This window comes from Molothrus ater, chromosome 12, assembly GCF_012460135.2.
Source record: "Molothrus ater isolate BHLD 08-10-18 breed brown headed cowbird chromosome 12, BPBGC_Mater_1.1, whole genome shotgun sequence".
Lineage (NCBI taxonomy): Eukaryota > Metazoa > Chordata > Aves > Passeriformes > Icteridae > Molothrus > Molothrus ater.
Genome location: NC_050489.2, coordinates 19,936,845 through 19,959,617, shown reverse-complemented (window position 1 = coordinate 19,959,617; position 22,773 = coordinate 19,936,845). Strand labels below are relative to the sequence as shown.

General features: G+C 62.4%; 2 protein-coding genes across 3 annotated transcripts in view; both read right to left on the bottom strand.

Moving 5' to 3' along the window:
* Window positions 1-96: 96 nt before the first annotated feature.
* Window positions 97-5,481, bottom strand: CDH15 (cadherin 15). Its single transcript, XM_036390142.1, has 14 exons — window positions 5,431-5,481; window positions 3,646-3,789; window positions 3,364-3,519; window positions 3,142-3,286; window positions 2,887-3,047; window positions 2,570-2,698; window positions 2,280-2,465; window positions 1,959-2,212; window positions 1,745-1,887; window positions 1,437-1,673; window positions 1,128-1,367; window positions 597-733; window positions 368-523; window positions 97-294 (listed from the first exon to the last, which is right to left on the bottom strand). Exons 1-14 carry the CDS (start codon window positions 5,479-5,481, stop codon window positions 97-99), a joined length of 2,337 nt encoding a protein of 778 aa, XP_036246035.1.
* A 4,286-nt stretch (window positions 5,482-9,767) lies between these two features.
* The window catches only part of ACSF3 (acyl-CoA synthetase family member 3), a 53,354-nt gene continuing 40,348 nt past the window's right edge, over window positions 9,768-22,773 (bottom strand). For both annotated transcript variants that reach the window (XM_036390149.1, XM_054516117.1), the window contains exons 8-10: window positions 11,910-12,044; window positions 11,366-11,477; window positions 9,768-9,979 (exon numbers count right to left, since the gene is read on the bottom strand). In XM_036390149.1, the coding sequence (XP_036246042.1) occupies window positions 9,862-9,979; window positions 11,366-11,477; window positions 11,910-12,044 (365 nt within the window). In that variant the 3' untranslated portion in view covers window positions 9,768-9,861. The remainder of the gene's footprint in view (window positions 9,980-11,365; window positions 11,478-11,909; window positions 12,045-22,773) is intronic.

Below are 22,773 nucleotides of genomic sequence, written 5' to 3'. Positions count from 1 at the left end.
GGGCATCTCCTGCGTGTGTGTGTGAGCTGCCCGCTGCCCCTCCCTGCCCCAGCCCGTCCCTGGGCACTGGGGTGTCCCCTCCTGCCCCCCTCCCCGCTAGTGCCCGTACAGGTCGGCCAGGCGGCGGAAGCGGGGCCCCCACTCGCTCAGGTAGTCGTAGTCCTGGTCCTCGTCCGTCAGGCTGGACACGATGGAGCTCAGCGGGCTGGCCACCGAGCCCGAGCCCTCGTAGTCGTAGATGAGGGCGGTGTCATAGGGGGGCACGCTGGGGTCGCTGTCAGCCGCCTCCAGCCCCTGCGGGGACAGGGGGTCACCGTCAGCCCCCCGGTGATCGGGGACTGGTGGGGGCTGCCAGGCCCGGACCCACCTCATTGATGAAGTCCTCGATGTCCGAGGGGCTGCTGGGCAGCTTGCGGGGGACCATGGGGGTCCCGGAGCTGAGCGGGGCATCCCTGCGCAGGGGGGGCTTGGCCCGGGGCGAGAAGAGCTCGGGGTGCCGGAGCTGGTTGATGTCGTAGGCGTCCTGCGGGGCCGGGAGGGGTTTAGAGGTGCAGGGCTGAGCCCCCCGGGACCCCCCTGCCACGGGCCCTGCTCACCTGGTCCTCCTCGCCCCCGCCCTGCTCATCGTAGTTGAGGATGTTGTCGCGCATGTCGTCCCGAGAGCGCTGCAGGAGCCCCTTGCGCAGGGCCCGGCGGCGGCCGCGCACCCGCGCAGCGCCCAGAGCCGCCAGCACTGCGGGGACACCGCGGGGACACCGCGGGGACACGGACACGCGTGTGAGCACGGGGAGGCACGGCGGGCAGGGGGTGATGGCCGGGGTGGGATGCAGTCGGGCTGGGAGGAGGGATAGGGGTGGACGCAGGGATTGGGGTGGGATTGGAGTGGGATTGGGGTGGGATGGGCAATGAGGGAGATGACGGGGTCGGGATTGCAGTCAGGAGGGGCTGCTGGGTAGGGGGAGGTGTTGAGGGTCGTGGGTGCGGTTGGTGGGAGGCCAGGCCCAGGAAGGGGTGCTGGGTGGGGGTCAAGGTGACAGAATGGGCTGGTGGGGCTCGGGAGGGGTGGCCAGGACCAGCACGGGGCTGGGGTGGAGGGATGGGGGAAGGATGCTGGGGGCTCCACTCACCGAGGAGGAGGATGGTGCTGCCCACGATGATCATGAGCGCCCCGAGGGTGATGCCGGCCCCGGCGCTGGCCGCGGCCAGAGCCCCGTCCAGGCAGGTGCCGTCGCGGCCGCAGTGGCACACGGAGACGTTCAGCAGCTGCTGCTGCTCCCGCGGGGGCGTCCCCGAGTCCCGGAGCAGCAGCGGCAGCGAGTAGGGCCCCTCGGGCAGCTCGGCCAGCACGGCCAGCACGGCGTGGGTCACTGCGGGGTGGGCAGGGGGTCAGCGGGACCCTCTGTGCAGCGTCCCCCCTCCCTGGGGCTGACCCTCACCATTGAAGCGGGCGAGGCTCCAGTTGCGGGCGAGCTGCGGGTGCTGGGGGCTGAGCTGGAAGTGGAAGGGGGCTCCATGGGGGGGGCGGTCATCGTCGGTGGCCCCCAGGAGCAGGGTCCCCCCGCGGCCCGGCCGCCCGCACAGCACCCCGGCCGGCGGCTGCAGCTGCGGAGCGTGGTCGTTCACCTCCAGGATCTCGATGGAGAGGGTGCCGGTGGCCGAGAGCGGGGGCTCGGCTGCGGACAGAGCACGGGGGTCAGCGGGGGCAGCGGGGCCGCGGGGCCGGCGGGGGCACCGTGGGGCTCACCATCGTCGCGGGCGAGCACCAGGGCGATGTACCAGCCGCCCTGCAGGAAGGCGGACGGGTGCAGCAGCTCCCGCTTGGTGCGGACGGTGCCGGCGTGAGGGTCCATCTGCAGCCAGTCCGCGGGGTCGTAGAGCAGCGCGTAGCTGTGGGCGAGGGGCTGCGTGAGACATCGCCCCCGCGGCTGCCGGGGCCGTGCGAGGGGAGCGGGACTCACGAGAGGCTCTGGAGCTGGTGGGTGTCGGGGTCGCTGGCGGTGTAGGTGGTGATGGCGGTGCCCGGGGGTGTCCCCTCCAGGACGCTGATCCGCCGCGGGTTCTCGCGGAACGCGGGCGCCTCGTTGACGTCCCGCACCCGCACCCGCACCGTGGCCAGAGCCCGGGGGCTGCCGGGGGCCGAGGGCTCCAGCGGCCGCTCGTTCTGCACCGACACCGTCAGCTCGAAGCGGTCCCGCACCTCGTGGTCCAGCGGCTGCGGGAGGGGCCGGGGGTCAGCCGAGCCCTGAGACCCCCGGGGACCCCCGGCTGCCCCTGCCCACCTTGAGCACGGAGAGCACGCCGTCGTTGGTGTGCGGGTCGGTCCGGATGGCGAAGGCGCCCTCGGGGTCGCCCTCCAGGATGGTGAATTTGGCCAACCAGCTGGGCGAGCCCGCCAGGTCCTTGTCGTGCACAAAAACCTTGCCCACGTCCACGCCGGCCGCCTGCTCCTCCACCTCCATGGAGAACTGGGGGAGAGCGGAGCAGGGCTGGACTGTGCCCCTTGGGGATGCTGCAGGTCCCCGGGGGGGCAGCTCCCGCCCCGCTGACCCCGGCACGTCCCAGCTGGTACCTCCTCCTTGGTGAACTCGGGAGCGTTGTCGTTGATGTCCTCCAGGTAGATGACGGCCATGGCCGTGGTGGTCAGCCCGTCCCCGGACATGTCGGCCGCCTGCACCGTCAGGTTGTACACCCCCATGGTCTGTGGGGAACGGGGGGCCAGAGCTGAGCCCCCCCAGGCCCCAGGGAGCACCGAGATCCCCCAGCTCTGCTCACCCACCCTGTCTCCACGCTCACGGACCGAGCTGTGGTTTCCCCATGTGGGGTGTCCGTGGCTGCCCCGAGTGCCGGTGCCCGCCCAGTCCCATCGCGGTGTCCCCACCCCGGTACCTCCCGGTCGAGGCCGGGCCGTGCCGTGCAGATCTCCCCCGTGGTGGCGTTGATGCTGAACATTCCCGCAGCGCCCTGCTCCAGGATGGAATAGCGCAGGGCCGCGTTGTCCGTGTCGGGGTCGTCGGCGTCGGTGGCATCCACCGTCATCACGCAGGTCCCTGTGGGCCAGGAGCGCCCGGTGGGTGCTGCCTCGGGGCTGGCTCGGTCCCCCCAGCCCGGCCCGGCCCAGCCCAGCCCCCCGGGCGGACCCACCTGGCTCAGCCCCCTCCACCACCCGCCCGGTGAACACGTCCTGCCGGAACAGTGGCCGGTTGTCGTTCTGGTCCACCACGATGATCTCCAGGTCCGTGGGCTCCTCCAGGGTGACCCCGCCCAGGTCCAGTGCGAAGGCTCTGAGCTGTGGGTGCAGAGTGGGGGGTCGGGGTCTGCCTGGGGACCCAGGGAGGGGCTGTGGGCACCCAGGGCCGTCCTTACCCGGTAGCGGTCGTGCTCTTCCCGGTCCAGCATGGCGTTGAGGAAAACCTTCCCGCTGAACTTGTCGATGGAGAAGATGCCCAGGGGCTCCTCATCCACCCCCGGCCCTTTGATGCTGTAGATCACCCCTCCGGGCTGCTGCTTGTCTGACTTGATCTGCCCCAGGAAAATCAGGGCTGGGGGTCCCAGGCTGGGGTCTGTGCCCCTCTGGGGTGCCCCTGTGCAATCCCCCTGCCCAGGATGCCCCCACTCTGCGAGGGAGGCTGGGGGGCTCTCACCTACCTGCACCAGGAGGTGGGGGATGCGCTTGTGGTTCTCGGAGACGCTGATGGGGGGGATCACCCAGGCCCTCTTCACCCTCCGAGGGGCCTCGTGCTGCCCCCAGGCCTGGGGGGCTGCAGCTCCTGCCTGGACTGGGCTGGCACCCTGGGGGGACACGGTGCTGCCAGAGACCCCCAGACCCCGGGCTGGGGTGGAATGCCAGGGCAGTGGGCAGGGAGCTGCACCTGGGCTGGGTGTGCACAGTGGGGTACACGGTGCTGGGTCCCCCTGATGGGGCTGGGGTAACACAGAGACCACCCAGCTTCCCCAGGAGCTCTGTGTCAGTGTCCCCTGCCACCCTGGTGTGGGGGTGATGGGTGTCCTGCTGGGCTCACCAGGAAAGGGTGCCCCACAAATGGCCCTGGTGGTGCCCTGGGCATGGGCTGTGCCCCACAGGACCCTGGGGAAGGGGGGGTACCTCGGGCAGGCAGCCCCCACCATGGCCTGCCCCCCACGTCACTGTCACCACATGGATGTGGCAGAGAGGGTTGAGGGGTCAGGGATCAATCTGGGCTGTCAGTGTGACCCTGTGGGACAGGGCTGGCGTGCTGGGGGAGGCAGAGGGAGTTGGGGGCTTGGGGTGGAGCTGGGGGCAGTGAGGGGAGGTTCAGGATGGAAACAAGGGGAACAGGAGTTCTGGTGGGCTGCAGTGGGGTCAGGGAGCTGTGGGGGCAAGGATGGGTTATGGGGCTGTGCAGGACTGAGGTCAGGGATTTGGGGTGATTGTGGGGGGCCTGGAGCCATGGGGGCTGTGGGAGCTGGGGTGGGGAGGGGACAGAGAGGTGTGCATGCAGCCACCGACCCCCAGCTCCGCGCCAGCCTCTGTGTCCTGGGCCCGGGCACAGGCGCTGTCCCCTCCCCTGGGAGGGAGCACCTCTGGGCAGTGCCGGTCTCACACCCACATCTGTGCCCAGCTGTGCCTGCACCGCTGGCTGCCGGGAGGTCCCTGGAGCCCCAGGGGCCGTGTGAGCCCCGATGGGGGACAGGGGAAGGGGGCAGTGGGGCTGGCTGTGCCGGGGGTCCCCGGGAGGGCGGTGTGGGGAGCGGGGCTCTGTCCCAGCCCCACGGGGCGGGCAGGACAAGGGGCTGGTTCTGAGGCTCGGGGGCTGCGCTGTGGCCTCCAGGTCTTTCTCTGCTCCCTCCTCCAGCAGGAGAAGCCCCCCGCCCGTCCCTGGGGGCCGCTGGAGCTGGAGGGGATCGGGATGTGAGGGGGGGGACGCTGGGGGTCCCATTCCTGTGGGGCTGATCCCCTCTCCTTCCCCTGCCCTGAAGCAGCCGAGCACAGGCTCCAGGCCAGAACCCCAACGGCCCCGCGTGGCTCAGGCCTGAGATGAGGATGAGGAGCTCTGGGGGAGCCTGAGTGGACCGGGGGGTGCAGGGAGCCCTGGGACCACAGCTGGGGTGGGAAGAAGAGGAGCAGGGTGTCTTTAAGCGGCCAACCCTCCCCCCGATCCCATCTCAGCCCATCCCGGTCCAGGCGCAGGCAATGTGCCGGAGCCGCAGGCCCCCCCCTGCCGCCGCCATCTGTGGGGTGGGAAACGCCTCAAGAGGGGCTCCGAGCCCCCATCGCCCCCAGCCCCATCCCCGCTGCCCCCAGGGATGAGTTTCCACGAGGTCTGGGCTCCGGCCGACCCCCGGCTCCGCGGGCAGGCTCCCCATCCCGGCCAGCCCTCCTGGGGCTCGGGGGTCCCCATCCCGCCCGGTGCCCCCCGTCCCCCCGCAGTCCCGGTGTCCCCCAGCCCTTACCCGAGCGCAGAGCGGGGCGAGCAGGCAGGCGAGGAGGAGCGGGGGGCCCATGGCGGAGCGGGGCACAGCCCGGCCGCCGGCCCCGAGCTAAAATAGCGGCGGCCCTGGCTGAGTGACAGCACAAGTGCTGCGGGCACCGGACCCCCCCGCGGGCAGCTGGCCCCGCCGCCCCCGGCCCGCGGCCCGCAGCCCCTGCCCTGCCCGGCCCGGGGGGCCCGACGGGGGCGGTGGGGGGGCCGTGGGGGGATGCAGGGGCGCGGGGGGGTCCCCGCTGGCCGGGCCGGGGGAGTGGGGGCCGGGTCGGGGGTGCGGAGCCCCGGGCAGGGCGGGCGGAACGCGGCAGCTGCCGCCGGGCGCGCTCCGGGGATGCCGCGACGGGGCGGGCGGGAAGGGGAGAGCCGGGCCCGCTGTCCCCGCGCTGCTCCGGCACCGGGACAAGGACCGGCACCGGCACCGGGACATGGGACAGGGACCGGGACCGTGACAGGCTCCGACACCGACAGTGGGACAGGAGCCTGGACCCGGACCGGGACTAGGATCAGGACAGGGAGAAGGATCGGGATTGGGATCGGGATCGGTTCTTCCCGCCCCGCTCGGCTGCACCTCCCGTCGGGGCGAGCCCGCCCGTCCGTCCCCGGCCGTTCCCGGTGCCGGTGCCATCTGTGCTGTCGTCGGGGCCCGTCCCAGTGCGGAGTCGGGAGAGGGACCGGCAGCGTCCCGCGTCTCCCGGGCCCGGCGGGTCCCGACCGGCCGGGGGCTGCTCCGGGAGTCCCGACAAGGGCTCTCGACCCCCGCTGCCTGTCCCGGCGCTGCCCCCCGACCCCCCGGTCCCGGTGCTTTCTCCGACCCCTTCGGGCAGTGCCAGTGCTGCCCGCGACCCCGCAGCCGGTCCCGGTGTCTCCCCCGATTCCGCGGCCGGTCCCGGTGTTTCCCCCGAGCCCGGTCCCGGTGTCTCCCTCGACCCCCGGTGTCTGTCCCGGCGCCGCCGCCGTGCCGTGGCACCAGGTGGCAGCATCGTCCCGGCCACCGGCCCCGCTCCCGGCCGTCCTCGCAGCCCGCGCTGCCGCACCGGGAGCGTCCCCCGCCCGTCGGCGCGGGGTGCCGGGGGTCCCGGTGCAGCCGGGATGGAGACCCACGACCCCCGGGCAGGGCGAAGGGGTCGAGGAGTTCCTGCCCTCCCGGGAAACCGCGTCCCGGGCTGGGTAAGGAAGTGCAAATGTGTCGGTGACACTGGTGGCACCACCTCGACCCTGCCCGGCATTGTCCCTTCCTCGGGGATAAATGTCCTGGGTGCCCTCGGTGCGGGTCACCAGCACAGGATGGGGAACGAGGCGTGGGAAAAGGGATACGGGAGGAGGGCTGCGGGACGTGTCCCGTCCATGGCCAGGAGCTGAGCGGTGGTGGCAGGGCTGTCGCTGTCCCCAAGGACGTGTCGTGAGCGGGTGAGCGTCGGGCACGGGTGACCCGCGGCGGGGCTGGGCCGTGGCGGGGGCAGCGGCGCTCACTTGCCCGTCTGTCTGTCCGGTGCCATCCGTCCCCCCGCCGCCCCGTCACCCCGCATCAGTGTCAGGGCGAGGAGCGGCCCCGGCGGCGCTGGCCGGGGGTCCTGGCGGCCGCCGCCGCCCCTGCCAGCCGCGGCAGCCGAGCAGATGTTCCCTGCCACCGGCACCGCGCGGGGCTGGCGGACGTGATGGCTCTGACAGGGCTCAGCCCCGCTCCTGGGGACGGGGCTGCCGGTGGCACGGCCACGGCTGGGGCACGGCAGGGACACCCAGCCCTGCTGGCCCTGCACTGAAGCCCCCTGCCCCTGCAAACCGCGGCTCCCGGGATTTGGGGTCTCACAAATGTTGGCCAGCCGGGGACTGCGACTTCCCGTGCTGCTCTGGGTGCTGGGTCACCCGGTTTTGGAGGGCTCCCCCTCCTCTGTCCTGCCCAGCAGTGCAAGCGTCACTCACGGGTGTTGGGGTCAGTCGTACCCCACTGTGTGTTGGGACAATGACATCCCCAGGGTGGGGTGCAGCTGGAGCTGCCCTGACCCCAGTGTGGCACCAGTCGTGTCCCTCAGGTGTGGTGTGGTGCTGCGGGACCAGCTGTGACCCCAGCGCCCGGGGGGGGGGGTCAGGGCAGTGCCCAGGGGGGGCAGAGGGAGCAGTTGGGAGTGCAGAGGTGCCACACGCCAGCACAGCCCCATAAAGCCACCGGAGCTTGGATTTTATATGGCAATAAAAGATAATGTCAGCTATAAAGTGCTGGAGCAGGTCCTGGCGTGCCGAGCTGGGGGGGCACAGAGGGGTGGGCAGCCCCCAGCTCCCTGGGGACCCCCCAGCAGGGCAGTGCCTCCTCGGGGTGAGGGGGTCCCCAGCTGGGGGACACCCCCAGTGCTGTCATGGGCTGAGGTTACGGTCAATGCATTAAAGCTGCTGCTTTGGGTGGTTGTTGTTGTTGTTGTTGTTGTTTTAATGGTTTTATTGGGTGATGCTGGGCCGGGCCTGGCAGGCCCTAATGAAGGAGATTGATGGCTTAATCGCCTGCAGCCATTACGGGGTAATTGAATGGTTGTGTACATATGATCCCGCCGTCAATGGCGATGTGGCTGGCAAGAGAAGTGCCTGGAGCTGGGGGGACACACAGAGCCCCCCCTGCACCCCGAGGGATGCAGCATGGGGGGAGCAGAGCCCACGGCCTTGGGATCCCAGGATCCCATCCATCCCCACGGTGCTGGACGTGTTGGTGTTCCTGGAGGTCCCCAGGTTCATCCAGTGCCACCAGGTCACCCCATCTCATCCAGCTCAGCTCCCGCACAGGCCACTGTGACCGGGTGTTTTAATGAGGCTTTCAATTAACAGGCCCCACCTACAGAGATGAACAGCAGTGTGGGAGTGGAGCCGGGAGCAGGAGGGTCCAGCAGGGATGGCAGCCCCAAACCGGGGTCACCCCTGACCCCCTCCCTGTGGAAATCCCCGAGGAGCAAACCTGGCAGAGCCCCAGGCAGGTCCCTGCCGAGGTGTGAGTCAAACTCCTCGTTCTGTGTGTGACAGCCAGGTGTTTTACAGTATTTGCTACCTGTGATCATCCATCACAGCAATCGATAGCGTTCCTGCAGAGTTTTATTAATGATCTTGTCACCGGGCTGGTGCGGGGTGCCCGGGGTTGTCGAGAATGATAGATCATTAAGAGCTTTTGCTGCTATTTATTCTCCAGTGACCTTGTCTCTCTCCATTGTTGCTTGCTTAAGAGTTATGAATGCGAGACATGATAATTTGATATTGATCTATTTGGTAAGTTAAAAAATTTACTGCATCGTTGATGTTTTAACAAAGGATGGGCTCGGGCCCTCCCGCTGCTGCTGGGCTGCACACGTGTGTGTCCCTGTGCCTGCCACGTGGGACAGACACTGAGAGGTGCCTCAGGAGCTCTGAGTGTCCCTCGTGTCCCCATCTCAAGTCCTTTTGAGCCTGAAGTGTGGAAATCCAGGAGATGCCACTGTGGGCAGGGTGTAGGGATGGACAGAGCAGGCCCATGGCCAGACCCCTGTGCAGTGGGCTGGAGAAATCCTGTCCCAGTCCACATCCCCTTCCCCTTTTTCCCAGCCCCACTCTCATCCCAGCCCCTCCCTGCCTGCTCTGCTCAGCACCATGTGCCTGCCGTGGTCCCCTCCATGGTCCCCTCACATCTCCTCCCAGATTTTTGGGGCTCTCGTGACCCTAACAAAGGAATCCCTGTAATTACTCATGCTCCTTGTTCCTCCTGCCCTCCTTGGTGCTTCCAGAGCCCCATCAGCTGCTGGGAAAGCTGGAGCTGCCTGTCACCCTCTCAGCACTGGACAGGACCAGAGCAGATGGACCCAGCTGGGGCCCCACTGGACCCCCTGGGGCTGGCAGCTCATGTGTGGAGTCAAACAGGACAAACTCCCACGCTGAAAGGTGGGATTCATCAATAGTGCACTGGGGGCACTTGGTGGTGGCAGATGCACTGGATAACACAGTCAGTATTAATGTGTGATTTTAGATTTATTCTTTATTTCTGCTGGGAAATCATTCCCTGTGAGGGTGGGGAGGTCCTGGTACAGGGTGCCCCGAGCAGCTGTGGCTGCCCCATCCCTGGAAGTGTCCAAGGTTGGACAGGGCTTGGAGCACCCTGGGACGGTGGGAGATGTCCCTGCCCATGGCAGGGGGTGGCACTGGATGGGCTTTAATGTCCCTTCCAACCCAAACCATTCTGTGATTCTGTGATTCCTGCAAAGGGCTCCCCACAAGGAAACCCCAACTCTGCAGCTCTGGCTCAGCTCAGCCAGGAGGGACAAATCCTACTTTTATTGGACATGAATCAAGGGCCAGGCTGCAGTGAGCCCAGAGCTGCCAGGGATGATCCCCTGGCTCCTCCTCGGGGGCAGAATGCCCTGCATCAGGGCCAAACCCTCCCAGGTGGGCCCTAGGCTGGGTAAAAGCGTTTCAGCAGCTCCTTCTTGTTGACTTTGCCCATCTGGTTGCGCGGGATCTCCTCCACCACGATCAGCTCCGTCGGGATGGCGTAGGGAGCCATGGTGTCCCTGGAACACCAAACTGGGCTGTCACAGCTGGGCAGCACCAGCTGAGCCTTCCCAGGAGCACCCACAGCCCAACCAGCCCCACCTGGGACCCCCACCCACGCCCCAGGAGCCCATTTAGGCTCAGTTCCCCGGAGCTGTGCTGCGATGTTTGATGTTTGTTCCCAGCTCATCCCTGGGGACCCCTCGGCTGCAGCAGTGACTGTCCCCAGGGCAGGGACATCACTCGGCGGTGCGGGGCCCCTCGTGCCCCTGGTGCCAGCCCCGAGGGGCCGCAGGTGAGTCCCTCCCCGGGGATGGGTGACTGATCATTGATCACAGCCCCATCCCGAGCGCAGGGGGGGCTCTCCTGCCTTCTGCTGCCCGTGTGCCACCAACCCGCGGCCGTGCCTGGCACTGGCTCCAAGGCGAGATGCCGAGGCTGCCGAGCCCCCGGAGCCCCGGCCGGCCTCCTCCCCCCCCGCCACCAGCGCCCGGCCATATGGAGCCGCTGACTCGGGATGGCGCCTGTCGCCGCGGAGCACCGGGGAAGGAGAGAGCCGCAAAATGAATCACTCTGAAGAGGGACATGTGTCTCCTGCCAGGGAGTGCGAGAACAGGGGCCCAGCCAGCCTAAGTGACATAAAAAATAAAGGGGAGAGACAGGGCGAGAGGGGGGGCGGGCTGGGCAGGGAGCGCAGCCGGACCCTGCGGGGCATTCGCGTTCAAGGGCACCGGAGCCACGTCCCTGTCACGGGGCTGGGGACAGCCACGTCCCTGTCACGGGGCTGGGGACAGCCACGGGAAGAGCCGTGCAGGGAACGCGCTGGGAGGGGGGGCTGGGCAAAGCCCCCTGCCCGGCACCAGGGACCCCCAGAACAGCCTGGGGGATCCCCAGGGCTGCAGCTGGGGGATGGAGGGATCCCCTGGCTGGGTCACCAATGTTCCTGGCACCAGATTCAGGGATGAGCAAGCCACCTAAGGCATAGTGAGCATCTCTCCTATGAGGAAAAGCTGAGAGAGCTGGGCTTGTTCAGATGGGAAAAGAGGAGACTTTTTATGAGAACTTTTTTATAGGGTCTCGTCTGGAGTGCTTGGACAAGGTGGGATGGCTTCAAACTGGCAAAGGGCAGGGATGGATGATGGGATGCTGGGAAGTAATTCTTCCCAGTGAGGGTGAAGAGGCTCTGGCACAGGTGCCCAGAGCAGCTGTGGCTGCCCTTGGATCCCCTGGAAGTGTCCAAGGCCAGGTTGGATGGGGCTTGGAGCACCCTGGGACAGTGGAAGGTGTCCCTGCCCATGGAAGGGGTGGCACTGGATGAGCCTTAAGATCCCTTCCCTGTGATCCTATCCATGAGGACACTGCTGGCTTTGAGCCTGCTCTCCCTGTCCCCTCCCCTGGGGTTTTACCTGGCCCAGTCCTTGAGGTCCCTCACGGAGAGCATCTGGCCCTGGCGCAGCTTCACCACGGCGCTGACGCGCTGTCCCCACACCATGTCCGGGGGCCCAATCACTGCCACGTCTGCAGGGACAGCAGGGACCCCTCAGGGACCTGAGCAGCTCCTGGGGCACAGCAGGGGCTCAGGTGTGAGTGGGAGGGAAATGCCAAGGGATGTCAGCACTGGAAAACACTGTGGGCTGCTGTGCTGACACAAGGACAGAGCTTTTCACTGTGGGAAAGGCTCAAAGCTCCATGGTTTGAGAATTTGGAGTCAAGGGGGAGGAAGATGACGTACAGAGCGGTGTGGAGCTGGGGGCACCACTTCTGACCCCTTACACAGGGTCACGCACAAAGGCAGGGCAGATTTAATTGCAGCCTCATTCCCAAAATCAGACAGGAGCTGCTGCTAACTCAGCTCTGGCCCCGGGAGAGCAGAACTGTTCAAGGGGCTCAAACATCCCCGTGTGGGAGGGGGCTCCAGGCACGGGGCAGGGAGCAGGAGGGAGCACACACCTGTGATGTGGGGGTGTGCCAGGAGCTGCCGCTCCACCTCCAGCGCGCTGACCTTGAAGCCCCCGTTCTTGATGATGTCCACGGAGGTGCGGCCCTTGATCCAGTACACTCCATCCTTGTAGGCTGCTGTGTCTCCTGCAAAACAGACAGCGCCATCAGAGGCTGCTCCCTCCACCCCCTCTGCCTCTCCTGGCACTCTGCTGGTGCTGCAAGGGGGAATGGGCTCCCACTGCGACAAGGCAGGGTGGGATGGATATTGGGAAGGAATCCTGCCCTGCCAGGATTCCCAGAGAAGCTGTGGCTGCTCCTGGATCCCTGGAAGGGTCCAAGGCCAGCTTGGACAGGGTTTGGAGCCACCTGGGATAGTGGAAAATGGAGTAAGAGGAGCTTTAAGGTCCTTCCAAACTAAACCATTCTGTGATTTCACAAAAAAAAAAAAAAAGGTGGGGAATGACATTGGGAAAATGAGCCTGTCCTGAGCAAGATGTTTGGTCCAACCTGTCCTTCCCACAGGTGTGATCCCATAATCAGCCCAGCCCAGGTACCACAGGAGGCACCAGCAGTGATGCAGTTTTCACAGCCCATTTCCAGCTCACCTCTGGCACTGTGGCGCAGCAAAGGCCCAGAGATTTAAACTGTCAGGGCAAGGAAACATCAGAATCAGTGCTGAAAATCCAGGCTGCTCCCCAGAAGAGCTGTGTCCCTGCTCAGCTGGCACCTGCCAAAATCCTGAGCAGCTCAGCCAGGGGATGATTAATTGTTCCTGTATTTGCCTGCCCCTTGGCACTCGTGGATGCTGAAGGCTGTCTGGAATATTCTGAAGTTGGGGAAAGTTTGAAACTGGGGCTCTCTGGGTGTTTGGTTGCTTGGGGTGGGGAGGAAGTTGTGGCTGCTGTGATGAACTGCCTCCTGCACCCTGATCCCGTGGGGTGACTGACACACGGTGGGACAGGGGACAGTAATGAAACGGTGGCACTGGGAGAGCCAGGAGCAGGAGCTGCTTATTCACCCAGAGAAGATGGGGAGAGGAGAGGGAATTCAGCCCTGCTTCAGTGGCACACAGTCCCATCCCATGTCATTCTTTGGGATGTCAGCACAGGAAAACCAGCCACGTTTGCTTTCCCTCTGCCCTGATGGGGTGAGTGATCCCTGACAGTTCTGCTCCCCACACAGAGCCCTGCATCCCACTGGCAGCGCAGCACAGGCAGGGGATCTGTCACATTATTGTTGTGACTGCTGGGAGCTCCTGGGACCAGCTCTGCAATTCCCCCCATCTCCTCCTTTCCATCTCCTCTCCAGCAGCAGGCCCTGGCTGTCACTGCCCACGTTGACAGCCCGGGGTGCCCTGGGGATGCCATCCACTGAGGACAGCCCTGGTCCCCTCTGCCCTGCACCATCTGCTTCCAGCCCAGCACAGCAGGCAGCCTGAGCACTGGCACATCCAGCACTCCCTGCCTCCCCAGCAGTGGGGAACTCCAGACCACTCAAAAGGATGCTGAATTTACTCAGTGACTGTCCCCAGCAGTGCTGAGTGTCACCTCCAAAGTGGCGCTGCCCTGAGAGCCACAGCAAGGACTGTGCCTGTCCTCCCTGGGGGTCACAGGTGAGTCCCTGCCCCATGAGCCCAGCAGTGCCTGTCCTCCCTGGGGGTCACAGGTGAGTCCTGCCCCATGAGCCCAGCAGTGCCTGTCCTCCTGGGGTCACAGGTGAGTCCCTGCCCCACAAACCCAGCAGTGCCTGTCCTCCCTGGGGGTCACAGGTGAGTCCTGCCCCACAAACCCAGCAGTGCCTGTCCTCCAGGGGTCACAGGTGAGTCCCTGCCCCACAAACCCAGCAGTGCCTGTCCTCCTGGGGTCACAGGTGAGTCCCTGCCCCACAAACCCAGCAGTGCCTGTCCTCCTGGGATCACAGGTGAGTCCTGCCCCACAAACCCAGCAGTGCCTGTCCTCCTGGGGTCACAGGTGAGTCCTGCCCCATGAGCCCAGCAGTGCCTGTCCTCCTGGGGGTCACAGGTGAGTCCTGCCCCACAAACCCAGCAGTGCCTGTCCTCCTGGGATCACAGGTGAGTCCTGCCCCACAAACCCAGCAGTGCCTGTCCTCCTGGGATCACAGGTGAGTCCCTGCCCCACAAACCCAGCAGTGCCTGTCCTCCTGGGGTCACAGGTGAGTCCCTGCCCCATGAGCCCAGCAGTGCCTGTCCTCCTGGGGTCACAGGTGAGTCCCTGCCCCATGAGCCCAGCAGTGCCTGTCCTCCTGGGGTCACAGGTGAGTCCTGCCCCACAAACCCAGCAGTGCCTGTCCTCCCTGGGGGTCACAGGTGAGTCCTGCCCCATGAGCCCCCCATCCCTGTGGGCAGCTGCTGGTGCTGTGTCCCATCCATCCCAGCTGCTCCATCCAGCGGGATGCAGCTCAGAACCACAACCAGCATTCCCTGCCCTGGGCCAGCTGCAGCAGGAAGGGAATTTTGGCTGATGAGAGGAGGGTCTCTGACACCCCCTGTCCTGCTCTGCCTGCCTGGGGCACTGCACCCAGCTCCTGTCAGCACACAGAGCCGTGGCAGCAGCACCTCGTGGCACGTGGGGCCGTGGGATTGCTGCTCCCTGACAGCAGCCGTCACTGCTACCTTTGGATTTGTTTCAAGATGCTCAGTGGGCATCTGTTCTGTGAAATGTTAAAGGCTCTGTTGAGCTGCATACTGAGCAGGCTCTGTGCTGGTGGGGGCTGCCCTTTGCTGGAGTTACAGGCAGCTCTGGATATATTTATCCAGTTAAAAACGTAGAATTAGGGGAAGGTTTGGGTTGGAAGGGCTTTAAAACTCATCTTGTTCCACCCCTTCCATGGGCAGAGCACCTTCCACTATCCCAGGGTGCTCCAAGCCCTGCCCAGCCTGGCCTTGGGCACCTCCAGAGATCCAGGGGCAGCCACAGCTGCTCTGGCCAAGCTGCTCCCAGCCCTCAGTACCCTCACAGGGAGATGCAGAAGGAGACACAGGCAATGGAGACCAACATTTCCCAACTCAAACTGCAGAGATTTCTGCCAGGAGGTTCCTCAAGTTGCAAAATCCTCACTGCAAACACAAAAGGGCCCTTGGGACTCTGCTGCAGTTTGAGCACCTCCTTCACTGAGTGCTGAGGCCTTGTGGGCACCAAGAGGCTGCTGAGCTGCTTCCCAGGATGTGGAGAACAAGAGCCCCTTTGCTCCTCAAGCTGAGCTGCAGAAATCAAACCCTCACCTGTGTCAACACCCTCACCCACAGGGTGGTTTGTTCCTGGCAAACAGAGCACAATTCCCACATCAAAGGCACAAGCAGCTATTGACCTAGGGAACACCTTGGCTGGAGAAAGGAAACACTGGGTGGCTTCAGGGAGCTCTAAGATAGCTGAAGTATGCACAAAAAATGACTTTTTAGGTAAATCAGGTGACTTCAGCCTGGTCTAGACAGAGGGTCAGGAATGTTCTGGGATGTGCTGGACAAGCAGGGGCAGTGCTGGCCTCGCACTGGGGCTCTGTGAGCCCAGGACTTCAACCCTGCACAGGGGTGATGAGGAGAGGCCAGCACCCAGGAGGAGCCCATTCCAGGCTCACCATCCTGCCCTGGGGCACAGATGTCACTCAGGAGCATGGGAGGTGTTTGCTAACAGGTGTCACCAGCTTGGTGGCAGTGACAGCGCAGACGTGCGAGCCGGGACTGGCAGGCGGAGCCGGCCCGGAGCAGGCGGTGCCACTGTGATTTACAAACTGTCACAGAACTGTCACAGAACTGTCACCAGGCTCCCCCGGCTCCTGGGAACGGCCTCCTTACCCCATGGGACCTCCTCCTTCCTGCTCAGCGCTCCAGAGGCACCGGGCAGGTGCTTCCCAGGTGATTTCAGGTTGGTACCGGGCTCTAGGAGACTGCAAAGGTCTGTTAGGGCAGTCGGTGCTGCCCTTTGAGTGGGGTGCAAAGAAGAGAATCCACTTGGAAGGGGAAGATGAGTGAAATCCTTTTGTCCTGACACAGTTGAGCTGAGAGCAGGGATGTTTCTGACTTGGCTGTGTCCTGGGTGCTCCTCCCATCTGAGGATGAGCACTGCCAGGTTGGAACCAGAGCCCCACAGCCCAGTGCCACCAGCAGAGCCTGCTCCACGAGCATCCTTCCCAGGGATGTGGCTCTTTGCAGCTGCGATGTCCCCCCATGCCTGCCACAGCTCCAGCAGACCAAGTGCTGCACAGCAGAAAATACCAAGAAACAGCAAATGTCCCCTTAGAAAGGCAAATGATTTTGCTGATTATTTCAGCCTCCTGCTCTGAGCAGTGAATGCTCCAGCCTGGAGGGCCAGGGATGCTGGGGGCTCCTCCCTGCCAGCAGAGGATGTGCTTGGAGCACTTTCAACTATTAGACCTCTTTGCTGTTAATGAATCACTCCTGATTTTTGCAAACTCTTGGCTCCATGCAGAGCCCAGCCCAGTGCTCCTCAGAGTGGGGATAGGGACAGGAATGTCTCACAGCCACTCCTCCAGGTGACACAGGAGAGCTCCTCTGGGGACAGTCACCACGTGGCACCCATGGGCAGCCAGCAGAGCTCCTTCAGACCACACAGTGCACCTTGCTCCTTTGGGAGCCTTTATGTTGTTTTTTTTGGGTTTTTTTCCCAAATTCCAGGAGGAATTCCCTGCTGTCAGCTGCTCTCCTGCTGTGAGGATCCCTCATTTCCAGAGGGAAGAGCAGAGCACTCACCCTCCTGCATTCCTCTGGAATTGCTGCTCTCACCAAGTCAGCATGTGGGGAGGGGGACCCAGCAAGTTCCCAGCTGGAGAACCCCAGGAAGCTTGCAGGAAGGCAGTGGGAATAATCAGAATAATCAGTCTTTGCCCTTCTCTGGTGCCTGTCAGCAGAGGATCTCCAAGCACACTGATCCAGAGGCCACTCAGGCAGAAAGGGAACAGCTGGGGATGAGGAGGAGCCCCCGTGGGATGAGGAGTGGCCTCACACACCAGGAGCAGTGGGCAGGAGGTTCGGGATCTTTGCTGTAGCCTGGCATCAACTCCTACCTGCCTCCCACTTCCCTGGAATCATTGCTGATGCTGCTGGTCCATCAGGCTGAGGCAGAGCTCAGCCACACCTCACTGATTAGAATTATGATTTCTTTTCCAGGTAGGATTGGTCCAACAGCCCAGGCAGGTGATGAAGAGCCTGAACCCTGGTGCTGATCCACACCTCTGGGAGAGCAGAGCCAAAATGTGGGAGCTCAAACCCCCTTTGCCAGGTGAGGATTTGGCAGGAGCAGGTCTCCAACCCCAGCACCCACAGCTGGATGGGGACATGCAGGAGCTCAGCCAGGGCTGGTGATGGTCCCTGTGGCCACTCAGAGGCAGCTGGCAGGAAGGTTCTCCTCCATCCTCCTCCATGCTCCTCCATCCCTTTCAGCAGAGTTTTCCTGCCTGCAGATCAGACCATGGGAATGCTCCTTCACAGGCTTTGGGATCCCCCTGCAGCCACAAGCTCCATGTGCCTGTCACATTTCTCAGGTGCTTTCAAGTTTCCCTGCTCTTTCCAGGGCAGTTTAGTGTCTCACCACTCTCCTAAACCCCTGGGAAGGATTTTTTTGCAGGTAGCAGAGCCACAGTGGGGCTGGGAAGCTGCTGAGTGTGGCACAGCAGTGACATTCCTGTGGTCACTCTGCCTCTCTTCCCATCCCTCTGGGCACAAGCTCCCAAGCCCAGTGCAAGAAGAAATGGTTTGTTCCCATTCCCAGAGGCTCCTGTGCTGGAGAAAGGCCACGTGGGGTGGATAAATGATTATAAGGCAAGCGCTAAAGGCTTTTTATAGGAATTAGATAATCCATCCCCTCTGTGGGATGGGTGGCCGAGCGCTGCCTCTCCGTCACAGACATCCACCTTTCCCTGCCCCCACGCCAGGAAAACTGCATGCACAGATCCCCCATCTGCTCACATCCATCACACACTTCACTCCAGTTTATTAGCTGGAATAAATCATAAATATTTCATTATATATCAGCGGCGCTGGGCCCAGGGAAGGTGCAATCCATCACCCTGCTCCCCCGACCTGCAGCTTTCCAGTCTATTAAACAAGATTGATACAGTGTGCCAGCCTGGCTGGGGCATTCATCCATGCAGCACTGGCACAGGGAGGGCACAGGATGCATGGGCAGCCCAACCACAAACCCTGCAGCAGCGAGAGGCAGAGCCCTCCCCCAAGCATGCCATGGGAATGACGCTGGCATGAGGAGAACATGGAATTATTTAGCTTAAAAAAGGCCCCTCAGACTGTTTATTCCACCCATCGCCCAGCACTAACCCGTGTCCCCAAGTGCCACATCCTCATGGTTTTCAATCCCTGCAGGGATGGAGACTCCACTGCTGCCCTGGACAGCCCTTCCCATGAGGAAAGGGGTGATTTCCCCTAATTTCTAAGGCTGTTAGAGACCAGGGAAAGATGTTGACTTTTGTTCCCTAGGAGAAGAGATGGGAGAAGACACTGTGGCAAAGCAGGGCCCAGCTGAAGCAACATCCTGCCTCCCACAGGGACCTTCCAGACTGTCCCCAGCTCAGGAATTGCCCCTCATCCTCCAAGTGGGACCTCTCTCCAAGCCACATCTCCCTGTGGGTCACTCTCTGGAGGAATCCTGGGCTTGGGTGAGTTCCCAGCACCTGAGAGACGCTGGGGAAGGTGCAGCTCAGTGATCCAGAGCCTCCCTGGCACTGCTGGGATTGATGGGAGCCATTCCTGCTCCTGCAGGGGTTGAGGCTGCCCCAGCAGCACTGATGCATGTGCACAGATCTCTTTAATGAAATGTTAAATGATAGGCTGAATAACTGAGCACCTTCAGCTTGATTTATTGCGTGGAAGTGAGGAATGCCTGTCCCTGCTGTCAGCCATCTTGGCTGCCAACAGAGGTCACGAGCACTAATTGTAGCTAATTAACATTAATTAGACTTGGGAAAGACTGGGTCTCCTCTCCCCAGCGATCCCCATCCACCCCAGCCCTTCAGCACTCGCGTTCCCTGGAAGCAGGCTGCATTCCCAGCAGCTCCTGTTAATCCCAACCCAGCTGCAATCATCAGCTCCTGCTTCTCCCCACCTTTGCCACCCTGCTCAGACCAGGAGGGTGAGAGCTGCCAGGCCCCAGGGTCCAGCTCACTGCTCCCTCTGGAGTGTGTCACAACCCTGGAGTGACTCCTGGGGACACCTGAGTCCACCCACCCTCACCAGGTCACCTGGGCCAGCAAATGCCTTCCTTGGGCTCACAGGAGGCCCTGTCCAAAGGCACTGGGGCTGCTCTGAGCTGCCTCTGCAGAGCACGGTGGGTTTGGACAGCCCATGATCATTAATAAAGCATCAAAGCCTCCTGATGGGGGAGAGTTTGAAACTTCCACAAAAAACCACATGTGAATTAATTGCACAGCAATTATTCCTGAGGAAACCCTCTCCCCAGCAGCTCCCTGGGTGCAGGACAAAGCCTTTCCTGGTGTCCCCTGCCCTGCCCAGCAGAGCCAGGGCACTGGGAAGGGCTGGCACTGCCTCTGGATCCAGCTGCTCCCCTGGCACGGGCAGCCCTGGCTGGCAGCACAACCCCAATGTGTGCCAAGATCCTCCACGGCCAGGGAGGGGAGAGGCTCAGCAGCTGCAGCCCCAGATCTGTCCCTGAGCTGGGAACAGGCAGGTGAGCTCAGCCTGGAGCTGCTGCTCTCCAGGCAGGTCCCAGCTGCACTCCACAGTGCCAGGATCAGGAGATGCTGGAGCCAGGGAGCTGCTCCAGGGCTGGAGCCCCTCTGGAGCCAGCCTGGCAGAGCTGGGGGTGCTCACCTGGACAGGAGAAGGCTCCAGGGAGAGCTCAGAGCCCCTAAAGGGGCTCCAGGAGAGCTGGAGGGGGACTGGGGACAAGGAATGGAAGGACAGGACACAGGGAATGGCTTTAAACTGAAAGGGGGTATGGTTAGATGGGATGTCAAAGAGAAATCCTTCCCTGTGAGGGTGTGAGGTCCTGGCACAGGGTGCCCAGAGCAGCTGTGGCTGCCCCTGGGAGTGTCCAAGGCCAGGCTGGACAGGGCTTGGAGCACCTGGGACAGTGGAAGGGGTCCCTGCACTGCCCAGGCTCCCCAGGGAATGGTTCCACCCCCAAAGCTGCCAGAGCTCCAGGAGAGTTTGGACAATTCTCTCAGACACAGGCTGGGATGGTTGGAGTGTCTGTGCAAGGCCAGGATTTGTACTTTGATGATCTTAATGCATCCCTTCCAGCTGAGGATATTCCATGATTGAATCTGGGAGAGGCACTGGGTCATCTTCAAGCTGCCTGCTCCCAGAAAAAAGGGGTTAAGCAATGGACTCCCCACTCTCAAAACTTCTCCAGAGACTCCTGGAGCAGCCAGCATGAGGAAAAAAGAAAATCAGAAATAAAAAAAAATTAAAAAAAAAGCAAGGCCCAGGCTGGAATGAATTCCTGTCATGCTCTCTACCAGGGAACTTTGTATTCCACAGGCAGCAGCTCTGAGCCTGCTGTCAGAGCCACGCTGGGAGAAAGGGCAAAACCCTGCTGAGATGAAAGAATGGGAAGCACTGGAACAGCCTCCCCTGGCATTTACACCTGGAAAAAAAATAAATCACTCAAGGGCATGTCACAAAGAGCTGTGCTAATAAGGCTCTCCTCCCCACGCTGTGTGGCTGCGTGGGACATGGAGCAGTGCCAGGAGAGCTGGCAGCAGCTCAGGTACCTGCAGGGGAAAGGAGCAGGTAAGACAAGCCTGGGTCAAGCCTGAGCTGAGCTCTGCCCACCCTGCTTCCAGCCAGGGGACACAGGGACTTGGGGGCCTGCCCTGAGTGCAGCTGCCCCTTGTCTTGTCTGATCTGTCAGAGATTCCTTCCCCTCACATGGGTATTTTCCAAAGGCTCCTCACATTTACTGCACCCCTCAGCAGGGTGAGAAGTCAGGCTGATGCCCACTGACCCTCCTGGCTTGTCTGCACCTCCTATTCCTTCACCACCCACATTCCCCCTCCACAACCCCGTCCTGGCTCCTGTGAGTGGGCTCATTCCACCACACAGAGCTCTCCCTGCTCCCAAGAGGATTCTTCTCCTTCTCTGAGCGCAGGGAAGAAGGCAGGGCAGTGTTTGGGCATCACCCTCTGCTGTCACTGTCCCACTGCACTGTGTCTGCACTCAGGATCCCCCTGGGGCACAGAAAGCAGCATCCAACCCATCCCTTCTCCAGCCCATCCCTTCTCCAATCCATCCCTTCTCCAATCCATCCCTTCTCCAATCCATCCCTTCTCCAACCCATCCCTTCTCCAACCCATCCCTTCTCCAACCCATCCTTTCTCCAATCCATCCCTTCTCCAATCCATCCCTTCTCCAATCCATCCCTTCTCCAATCCATCCCTTCTCCAATCCATCCTTTCTCTAACCCATCCCTTTTCCAGCCCATCCCTTCTCCAATCCATTCCTTCTCCAGCCCATCCCTCTCCCATCCCTTCTCCAATCCATCCCTTCTCCAGCCCATCCCTTCTCCAATCCATTCCTTCTCCAGCCCATCCCTCTCCCATCCCCTGCAAGCCAGACTTCCCAACACATCCCACTGGGCAGCAGGTTTGCCTACCAAGTACAAAGAGCCATGTCTGTCCTGTTCTGGGGCCTCAGGGCTTGCTGCAGATGGTCCCTGCTCCAGCCTTGGCCTGGGCTGGCACTGACACCCTCACACAGCCTGTGCCAGCCCAGTCCTGGGCATCCAGCCAGGACAGGACAGGACCAAATGGAAACTCAGCCTTGGCAAAGCCTGGCAGAGCCTCAGATCCTGCCTGCCCTGGCAGAGGTGCTGCTCCTCATTTTTATGTCATTTCTTCAGCTCAGCATGCCCAGGAGCCTCTCCAAGGCCTCAGAAGTGGAGGGCAGGAGCAGATGAACACTCCCCAGGCTGCATGTCCTGCTCCAAAGGAAAGCAGTGGATAAAGCAGGCAGCCCTGGAAGGTTTTGCAAAGCAGGCAGCCAAGAGTTTGGAGGTTCAGTTCTCACTAGCAGGAACTCAGGGGTGACTGATATGACACAAGCAGGCTGAGCAGGGACCCCCCTGCTCCTCCAGCCTGAATTGCTGCAGATGGGTTTGCCCAGAGGACCAGCCAGAAAAGGATAAGTAGAAATGAAAAACACTTCTTTTTTTTTTTCACATTAGCATTTAAATATTTATGGAAATCCCTGCAGACAAGGAGAAGAAAAAGAAAACTCAAAGAGTAATAAATAAGTCAACGCTCCAAGGTGTGGCTGCATGTGGCTGGTGGAGCTTTGGAGAGTGTGGTAACAAAAAATAATAATGGTAATAATAAAACCATTAGAGCAGATCCCTGTGCTCCCTGCAGCCCCTGAGGGACAATCAAACCTTAGCAAAAGGCAGAATCACCTTTTCTTTTCCATGCAGTGTCCTGGGGCCTGGCCTTGGGCACTGCCAGGGATCCAGGGGCAGCCCCAGCTGCTCTGGGCACCAGTGCCAGGGCCTGCCCACCCTCCCAGGGAACAATTCCTTCCTTAATCCCTGAAATGGGATGGAATTGAATAAGATGGGATGGGAGGAATGATTGCCAGCAGTGAGGGGCTGGTTCCAGGCTCTCCCTCCAGGCTGTGAGAGCAGCACTGCTGCAGCAGAGCTCGAGGGGTAAAAGCAGCCAGAGAACAAAAGGGAAGAGCCTGGATTTTGGAGCTGCAGGTGCCTGCTGTTCCCACTGACTCTCAGCTGGGGAGCAATTGCTCCATGCCTCTGGAAAGGAGCCTCAGTGCAGCAGAGGTTCTCAAAGAAGGGAAGGGTTGGCATCCAAGATGTTTGATACGACGAGAGCAGAGCTTTAGAGAGTAAACAAATCCTGTGCCAAAAGCTGCTCT